Source organism: Triticum dicoccoides, chromosome 6B, assembly GCF_002162155.2.
Source record: "Triticum dicoccoides isolate Atlit2015 ecotype Zavitan chromosome 6B, WEW_v2.0, whole genome shotgun sequence".
NCBI lineage: Eukaryota > Viridiplantae > Streptophyta > Magnoliopsida > Poales > Poaceae > Triticum > Triticum dicoccoides.
Window position 1 is genome coordinate 565,718,987 of NC_041391.1, and position 9,678 is coordinate 565,728,664.

General features: G+C 44.4%; 1 protein-coding gene and 1 pseudogene across 1 annotated transcript; both read right to left on the reverse strand.

Moving 5' to 3' along the window:
• Nucleotides 1-2,924: 2,924 nt before the first annotated feature.
• On the reverse strand, nucleotides 2,925-4,660 carry LOC119320037 (annotated as a pseudogene).
• Nucleotides 4,661-6,798: 2,138 nt separating this feature from the next.
• LOC119321085 (disease resistance protein RGA2-like) lies at nucleotides 6,799-8,437 on the reverse strand. The gene has a single exon (XM_037594924.1). The coding sequence runs from the start codon at nucleotides 8,253-8,255 to the stop codon at nucleotides 6,822-6,824; it is 1,434 nt and encodes a 477-aa protein (XP_037450821.1). The 5' UTR covers nucleotides 8,256-8,437; the 3' UTR covers nucleotides 6,799-6,821.
• Nucleotides 8,438-9,678: the final 1,241 nt, after the last annotated feature.

A 9,678-nucleotide genomic window follows, 5' to 3' on the forward strand; every position in this document is an offset into this window, starting at 1 on the left:
TCATATCCTGAAACAGTTGCGCGAGCGTGATACGTGGCGAAAAAAGCGGCGCGGGGATCGAGGCGTCTATGCCCCGTCCCATCCGAGCGCCGCGGTCCGCTCCGCTTCGCGCGCTCCCCCAAATTCCGTATCCCGCGGAATCCGCGAACGGCAGATCAGTCTGCCAGACGCGGGATTTCCTGCGATCCGTCGCTCGGAAATCAGCGAAGTCCAAAAGATCACTCGACGAAGAAAAAGAATGGATCGAGTCGACTGAAGAAAAGTTGTTCACTATCAACAGAGAGAATTTTTTGGTTCAAAACAACGCACGACCAGTATGCGAAAGCTAATCGGAAACAACATCAACTCCTTCATCACTCAAGCCTCAATCCATTCGGGGGCTAATGATGGAGTCACGTACCTAGGGTAGGGTCACAGACCTGATCTAAGTACCCTGCCCGAGGACACCCTTAGAAGAGATCACCTTCCAGTCGACCTACGAGGGACTCACTCGACTGACGTGAAGGACTCGACCACGAAGACTCACTCGACCACCAGAAGATCAAGAAGCACTCTGCACCGCAACGGTCTGTAATTAAGTAGTCTTTATGATAGTTAAGACACTTTATGTGGGGCGTTACCTGTAACGCCCCGGACTTAATACACCTTAAACCCTTCATTACGTGGGCTGGCTGGGGTCCTGGCGCACTCTATATAAGCCACCCCCCTCCACAGGCAGAAGGGTTCGGCACCCTGTAACTCATATACACATAATCCACTCGACCGCCTCCGGGCTCCGAGACGTAGGGCTTTTACTTCCTCCGAGAAGGGCCTGAACTCGTACATCTCTTGTGTTTACAACCTCTCCATAGCTAGGACCTTGCCTCTCCATACCTACCCCCACTCTACTATCAGACTTAGAACCACGACAGATATACCCCCGGCCTCTGCATCTGGACGATGCATGCAGCCATTTTATTAATTATTCACAAAGACCATACCAAGTAATACATCAGTCAGCCTGAAGCCACCATCTAGACAACACCCGTTGTTATTCCTATCCCTTCGATGAAGGTGTGCCGAATACCAAACAGACATTGCACCAAACCCTAACATCTAAAGCCGGATGCCCCAGCCCAGCCACACACCGGGACTGGGTCACACACCGGTCCGGTGCACTCTCAAAGGTCACCGCAGCCGTCTTCCACCGATCCCTCTCCAGAGCAAGCGCTGACGCATCACCATTGCCAGGCCTGCTGTCGACGCCACCACATGCCACCCAGCGCTACCACCCTGCACGTATCCATCCACACGCGCCCGTCGCCGAAACTCCGCAGCGCCATGCCACCGAGATCCGCCGCCGGCCATGCGGTAGATGTAACACCGCTCGTCCTCTTGTCCCCTCCAGCCAGCAGTTGCTCCAAAAACGATGCCCCCAGGAGGGAGAACGACACCGCAGGCGTTGTCATCGTCCGATCCCGTAGACCCAGATCTAGGGTTTCCCCCGGAACATCCCTATTGAGACTACTGCTGAACGCCACCCAACCAAGACGGGCCCACCACCTTCCCATGCTCACCGAAGGCGACACCTCCATGAAGATGACGATGCCGCGAGAGTCGCTGCCGCCCAATCCGGAGGGATTTGGGTTTTCACCCAGGTACACGAGCAAAGGAGGGAGGCAGAGGCGGAATGGAGGACCTTGACGGCGCCTATATGTAGGGGACAGCGCCCGCAGGCGTCGCCGTCGTCGTGGCCGGATCGCCTGCAGGCGTCACCGTCGTCGTGGCCGGAAGATCCGGCTTTGGATTTCTCCGAGCTCCACCCTTCCCCATCCCTTTCCTCAGACGCGGCACCGGCGGCAAAGGGCGGCCGGAGACCAAATTGTGAGGCTTAGCTTAGCGCCGCCCCATCCCTTTCCTTCTTTCTTTTCTATTCTGCAGGGCACATGTCTATCAAGTACAATAAAAGTATTGTAGTTAACTTGTTGGGTATATCACTGCTGTTGCCTGGTGTGCATTTTACGTGTAAATCCGAGATGCCTAGAAAGGTTGGGAGGTGAACTTTTACTGGTGCTTCCTCCTGCAATTTCAAATGCTCTGACAAAGGTTAGCTTAGCTGCTGTGTTGGAATGGGCAATAGCAGACAAGTATACTGCAAAGTTAATACAAGCTGATTGAAGTGATTTATTTTTACCTCGCAGTTGTATTTTGTTGGCAGATTTTGGTGGAGTTTGATTGCTGTTGTGGATTGGTGAGACATTGTCACTTGCAAACAGAGTTCTGCTGCAGATAATTTTGGTGAGTAGCTAAGTTTGTAGTTTGCCAAGTTTAATTTATTTGACTTTCCTGTGCAATTTCAAGGAAAGTCGACAGCTTATCTGAACAATGGCCTGTAATTGTAAACAAACCTGTAAGAAATGACATTATTTCATGTCTGGGGCAGTTTTATTAACTACATAACAATTTTAGCAAACCAAAAAGTGTACTATTTGATACAGGGCTTCTACTTAGTGCGCGTTAAATGCCACAGTACTTTGTTTTTCGGATAGTGTCAGTATAATAATTTAAGCAAGTAAACAATAGAAGGGGCAGAATTTACCCATTAGTTGATAGTGACTTTCTTATTGTTTTATTGAACATATTATTCCAGAGCACCGTCCAGCAACAAGTTGAACCCATTTAAAGCTTCCTTCAAATAGGATGGATCCTGAGAGATCTACTAATGCCCTTAACACCTTCAAAGATGCCAATCACTTTTTTTTAATATTTTGTGAATTTTATTAAATTCATACAAATGTGAAAATGTATCTCAGTCACATGATGTTTTTTTATACGAAAAGTCACGTGATGCATACAATATATTTCTTTTCTGTAATCACACCTACCATGATGAATAAAAGCTCATTACATCTTCTTACATAGATAGTTAAAGGTTCTTATACAGCTATACCAATCAAGATAATCAATGCTATACATACTCTGCCAATTCAGAACCCATCCCTATGAACCAACCGATGGCACATACATATCTTTTCATGTGACTCTTGTCCAAACTAAAAAGAAAAAGAAGCTGAGTATGATCATTCGGTATGTTTATCGTTACATTATACTCAGATCTATAAATATCTCATAAGATATAAAAATGCTATTTGAAGATATGTGGCATGAGACTAGGCAGATGGCCCCAGACGCTTCTTCCCTGACAAGGATGCTTCAGGCTTATCATCCACACAACTTGGAACAAAGCGAACCAGATGAACAAACGCAGTGTATGGTGGTAACCTTGATTCCCAAGAGATCAGCCTAAAATCTCCCTTTGGTTGAACAATATGGCATGCTTCTGCTAGCAAGTCCCCTAATATGACTTTGGGTAGACTACTATCCGGACAGCCAGCAGAGGGTATAAGGCATGATGGAGTAGCAGGAGACAAGAGGTGGTGAGGGCCGAAGTGCACCGGACGGCCTTGATCGAAAAGGCCATTTGGATGGCAGCCAGACCTGGATATGTTCACCTTCCTTGTGATTCTGATCTTGTTCAATGTGCTAAGCCAGAAATGGGCATTCAGATTCTTTCTTACTGCATATCCAAGCAAGTTAGCTGAAACGAGTGATCCTTCGAACACCACAGCGAATTCTTCCATTATCGTTGCTAACTGCGGATGGTCTCCCGGGTTCATGCTTCCGAATGCGAGCATCTTGAGCAGGTACCTGTACTCCTCGAATGCTAGAGGGTTTAGAGATATAGTCTGGACAGTCCCAAGTTTCTTCAAGCTTTCATTTCGGCCTAAGATTATCACTTTGCTTCCTCTGTCCATGCTCGTAACAGATGAATAAAATGTTTTCCAGTCATCGTCATCTACATCAGAAGCAAACTCGACAACTACCAGTATCTTCCCTGACGGAATTTCATTGTCTGTTATTTTGGTAAGACCGTCTCCACTCAGGTGCAAACTGCGAAGTGAGAACGCACCCTATCATACCTGCATACATGTGCAACAAGAGTTTTCTTCCCAACTCCACGTCCACCAATGATCGGTAGTACCACCGGAGGACCAGGTATGTCCTGTTGCAGCAAGAAGTTGATGATCTTCTGCTTCTCGACATGCCGACCAAACATGAAGTTCTCGACCTGAAGATAGGCATCATACGGTCTTCGGGAGACGTGCTCGCATCCGGCCAAAAGCACAACGAACTCCACCATGTGGTCAACAACAGCTTCCAGACTCTGAAGTGCACTTTGTAACTCCGAGTTGGTGGCCTTGTTTGTCGAAGAACTTGTGCGAGCACGTTTGAATGGAATGATATAATCAGACGAGGTAAATGAATCGCTCACCAAGTCCTTGGATGCCTCCTTTTGTTGCCGGTACCTGATGCTGTCCAAGACATGGTACCCTTGATACATGGCTGCCGATAGCTGCTTCAACTGCATGAGCATACAAGAGTTGGTGATGTGCCGTCCATCTGCCTCCTCGACGACCGTGTGAACTCTCAACAAGAGTTGCTGTAGCCTCTCCACCTTCTGCTCCGAGTACAGATGATCCGCATATTTGTTCATGAGGAAAGAGATGAATCGGCTGGCGAGGTCACCTGTAACGGCGGATATTGCAAGATCCATCTCAAATTCTTCTGAGGTAGGTGTGCCTGAATACTAACTAGAGACTAGCTTAGGCCGGAGGTGAGATGAAGAGACTTCCTTCATGCCTATGGCAGCTGTTACATCGCATTTATGTAAAAAAAAGTGTTGACTACTGGGATCAAGGTGCCAAGAAGAAAGATCCTAATTTTACGTCAGTCCAAGGCTACCTGTCGGCTTTCAACATCGTAGTACTGATAGTCTGATACATAAGCAAGGATACGGACAGATGAGGTCAATTCAGCTTGATGCAATATGTATTCGTCAACATCCCGTCTCGATTCAGCTACCGTTTATGCATGTATGGTCATTCGTCACCCTATTGGCCAAGCTTGCCGTCCACTCAAGGCAGTGCAGTAGCGACAGGTTTATCTTTCGGGTCAATCTCATCATTCGATGATAATATAAAAAAAAGGGCAACCTGGTGCATGTAGCTCCCGCTTGCGCAGGGTCCAGGGAAGGGTCCGACCACTTTGGGTCTATAGTACGCAGCCTTATAGACCCGAAGTGGTCGGACCCTTCCCTGGACCCTGCGCAAGCGGGAGCTACATGCACCAGGTTGCCCATTCGATGATAATATAATTCAGTAAAATTTATAATTGTATCAAATTTACTACAAACTGTATAAAACTAACCCCGATCCTTGTATGCACACATCCAAAACAAAGGAGCACATCAAGTAGAAGGTCTCCTCTCCAAACCGGAGAGGAGCATATACGAGTTTCAGGCATTAGTCATATTTGCTTTTACGACTACATTATATGGTTGGAGTCATTGTTATTGCATATATGAGTTTCAGTCATTATTACTCTTATTTGCTTTTATGGCTACAGTATATGATTTTGAGTCATTGTTACCATATATTTTCTTCTGATGCAAGCCTGTATCTACACTCCCATTCTCATTTGATCATTTCCTTCTTTCTTTTCTATTCTGCAGGGCACATGTCTTTCAAGTACGATAAAGATATTGTAGTTAGCTTGTTGGGTATATCATTGTTGTTGTCTCCTAATTTTTGTGAGGAACAAATGGTGTACATTTTGAGATGCATAGAAAGGTTGGGAGGTGACTTGTACTGCTGCTTCCTCCTGCAATTTCTAATGCTCTGACAAGGGTTAGCTTAGCTGCTGTGTTGGAATGGGCAATAGCAGAAAGTATGCTACAAAGTTAATGCAAGCTGATTGAAGTGATTTATTTTTACCTCACAGTTGCATTTTGTTGGCAGATTTGGTGGAATTTGATTGCTGTTGTGGATTGGTGGGACATTGTCACTTGCAAACAGAGTTCTGCTGCAGATAATTTTGGTGAGTAACTAAGTTTGTAGTTTGCCAAGTTTAATTTATTTGACTTCCCCGTGCAATTTCAAGGGAAGTCAACAGCTTATCTGAACAATACCCTGTAATTGTAAACAAACTTGTAAGAAATGGCACTATTTCATTTTCCGAAGCAGTTTTATCAACTACATTGCCATTTTAGCAAACCAAAAAGTGTACTATTTGATGCAGAGCTTCTACTTAGTGCGTGTTAAATGCCCTCTTTCATAGTGTCAGTATAATAATTTTAAGCAAGTAAACAATAGAGGGGGCAGAATTTACCCATTAGTTGATAGTGACTTTCTTATTGTTTTATTGAACATAGTATTCCAAAGCACCGTCCAGCAATAAGTTGAAACCATTGAAAGCTTCCTTCGAATAGGATGGATCCCGAGAGATCTACTAGTGCCCGTAACACCTTCAAAGATACCAATCGTTTTTTAATTTTTTTGTGAATTTTATGAAATTCATACCATTGGGAAAATGTATCTCAGTCACATGATGTTTTTTTACACGAAAAGTCACGTGATGCATACAATATATTTCTTCTCTGTAATCACATCAACCATGATGAATAAAATCTCATAACATGTTCTTAGATAGTTAAAGGTTCCTATACTAATCAAGATAATCAATGCTATACATGATCTGCCAATTCGGAACCCATCCGTACGAACCAACCAATGGCACATACATATCTTTTCCTGTGACTCTTGTCCAAACTAAAAAGAAAAAGAAGCTGATTATGGTCAATTTGGTAACTTTATTGTTACATTATACTCATATATATATATATATATATATATATGTATGTATGTGTATATATATATATATATATATATATATATATATATATATATATATATATGTGCTACTTGAAGATATGTGGCATGAGACTAGGCAGATGGCCCCAGACGCTTCTTCCCTGACAAGGATGCTTCAGGTTTATCATCAACACAACTTGGAACAAAGCGAACCAGATGAGCAAATGAAGTGTATGGAGGTAACCTTGACTCCCATGCGATTAGCCAAAAATCTCCCTTTGGTGGAACAGTACGGCCTGCTTCTGCTAGCGAATCCCCAAAAACCAGTTTGGGTAGACTGCTATTTGGAGAGCTAGGAGAGGGAGCAGCAGGAGACAAGAGGTAGTGAGGGCCGAGGTGTACCGGACGGCCCTGATCCAACAGCTCATTTGGATGGACGCCAAACCTGGAAATGTTCATCTTCATTGTGATTCTGATCCTGTTCAATGTGCTAAGCCAGAAATGGGCATTCAGGTTCTTTCTCAGTGCATGTGCAATCAAGTTTGCTGGGATGAGTGATCCTCCCAACACTACAGCAAACTCTTCCACTATCGTTGCTAACCGCGGATGGTCTCCCGGGTTCGCGCTTCCGAATGCGAGCGTCTTGAGCAGGTAATTGTACTCTTCGAATGCCAGACGGTTCAGAGAAATAGTCTGTACGGTCCCAAGTTTCTTCAAGCTTTCATTTCGGCCTAAGATTATAACTTTGCTTCCTCTGTCCATGCTGGTAACAGATGAATAGAATGTCCTCCAGTCATCGGCATCTACATCAGAAGCAAACTCGACAACTACCAGTATCTTCCCTGACGGAATTTCATTGTCTGTTATTTTGGTAAGACCGTCTCCACTCAGGTGCAAAATAACTGTGAAGTGAGAACGCACCCTGTCATACCTGCATACATGTGCCACAAGGGTTTTCTTCCCAACTCCACGTCCACCAATGATCGGTAGTACCGCCGGAGGACCAGGTATGTCCTGTTGCAGCAAGAAGTTGATGATCTTCTGCTTCTCGACATGCCGACCAAACATGAAGTTGTCGACCTGAAGATAGGCATCATACGGTCTCCGGGAGACGCGCTCGCATCCGGCCAAAAGCACGACGAACTCCACCATGTGGTCAACAACAGCTTCCAGACTCTGAAGTGCACTTTGTAACTCCGAGTTGGTGGCCTTGTTTGTCGAAGAACTTGTGCGAGCACGTTTGAATGGAATGATATAATCAGACGAGGTAAATGAATCGCTGACCAAATCCTTAGATGTCTCCTTATCTTGCCTGTACCTGATGTTGTCCAACACATGGTACCCTTGGTACATGAGGGTCGACAGCTTTTTCAACTGCATGAGCATACAAGAGTTGGTGATGCATCGTCCGTCCGCCTCCTCGACGACCGTGTGAACTCTCAACAGGAGTTGCTGCAGCCTCTCCGCCTTCTCCTCCGAGCATAGATGATCCGCGTATTTGTTCATGAGAAAAGAGATGAATCGGCTGGCGAGGTCACCTGTAACGGCAGATATTGCAAGATCCATCTCCAAATCTTCTGAGCTAGGTGTAGGAGAGAGAGAGGGGAGGGAGTCGTGTAGTTTATGCACCTGAATACCTGATATGTGTCACAGATACTAGACCTAGAGATGAACAAGCTTGCTTCAGGCCTATGGCAGCTGTTACATCACATCTATAAAAAAAATCTACTATGGGATCAAGGAGCTCCGGGGGTCCTCCTCCTTTTTTAAAAAATGGGATCAAGGAGCCAAGAAGAAAGATCCTAGTTTTACGCCAATCCAAGACAACCTCCTCAGTCCTCAGCTTTCAACATCGATTTGGTACAGAAGCAAGAAACTGTAAGACAGCTGGTAGGTCAGTTCAGCTTGATGCAACACGCCAAGGTCCTTGTCAACCTCCAAGACCCAGCTACCGTGTATGGTCATCTGTCATCGTGCCGGTCAAGCGTGCCGTCCGAGTGAGACAAATGCGGATAGGTTTTTCTTTCGGGTCAATCATGTTGTTACTAAAGGACGGGACTACAGTCTACAAAACAGAACCCTGTGTGAACTGACCAAAACTATTGGACGCTGGTACTTCCTTCGTCTCAAAATGTAGCGTATTTAGATTTTTTTTATGTTAGACTTAGCGAAGTTTAACAAATTTTATAGAGGTATCTAATACAGTACTAAATAATATCCAACACGAAAATATATCTCAGGACCTTATCTAATGATGTGTATTTCATATTCTAAATGTATATATTTTTCTTTAGAAACTTGGTCAAAGTTTATGAAGTTTGACTTTTGAAGAAAGGGCTAATTGCATTTGTGTCCCTAACTCGAACTCACTACTAATATTTGCCCTTCCCTTAGGTCAAGGTCAAGTTAGGGGGGAAATGTAAATGTCCCAAAAAATGTATATGCACATATTATGGGATGAAGGAAGTAGTAGGAGTATCGCGTTTTTTTTTTGCGGGGAATGGGAGATTGATTAACTTAACAAGGCAAATCGTTCATACAAAGACTCAAAATATGATCCGTGCTCAAGCCTGGCCACATCGTAATTCGCGGGTGCTTCGCCCATAGGCAGCTAGGCCATGGCTAACCTTACTTTGAGTACGACTAATTAAGCTAACACAGTCTCCTTGCTACTATTTGCAATAATATCCACTGGCTTGTTTAGTTTCAAACATCAGAAATTCTAATCGGTCTAATACGTTTTGTCTCTCAAACTGCTAATTTGAACGATGGTATACTTTTTTAGGTACATGATTTACTTTTATTGTTGGCTTTCTCGCAGTGAGATTTTCAAATTAGATCCCATATTAATGTATTTCAGTAAACAAATCGCCAGTACTTGTCAGGTTATTGTACTTACTTGCATATTATTTACAAGCAGTTATCGTGATGTTGTTGCATGCTTGGTTAAGATTTTAGTTGTGTCAATTACCACGTTATTTCATACAGC

What these genes read in the sequence shown, in the direction of transcription:
- LOC119321085 (XM_037594924.1), bottom strand. Translation starts at nt 8,255, where the DNA reads ATGGATCTTGCAATATCTGCCGTTACAGGTGACCTCGCCAGCCGATTC.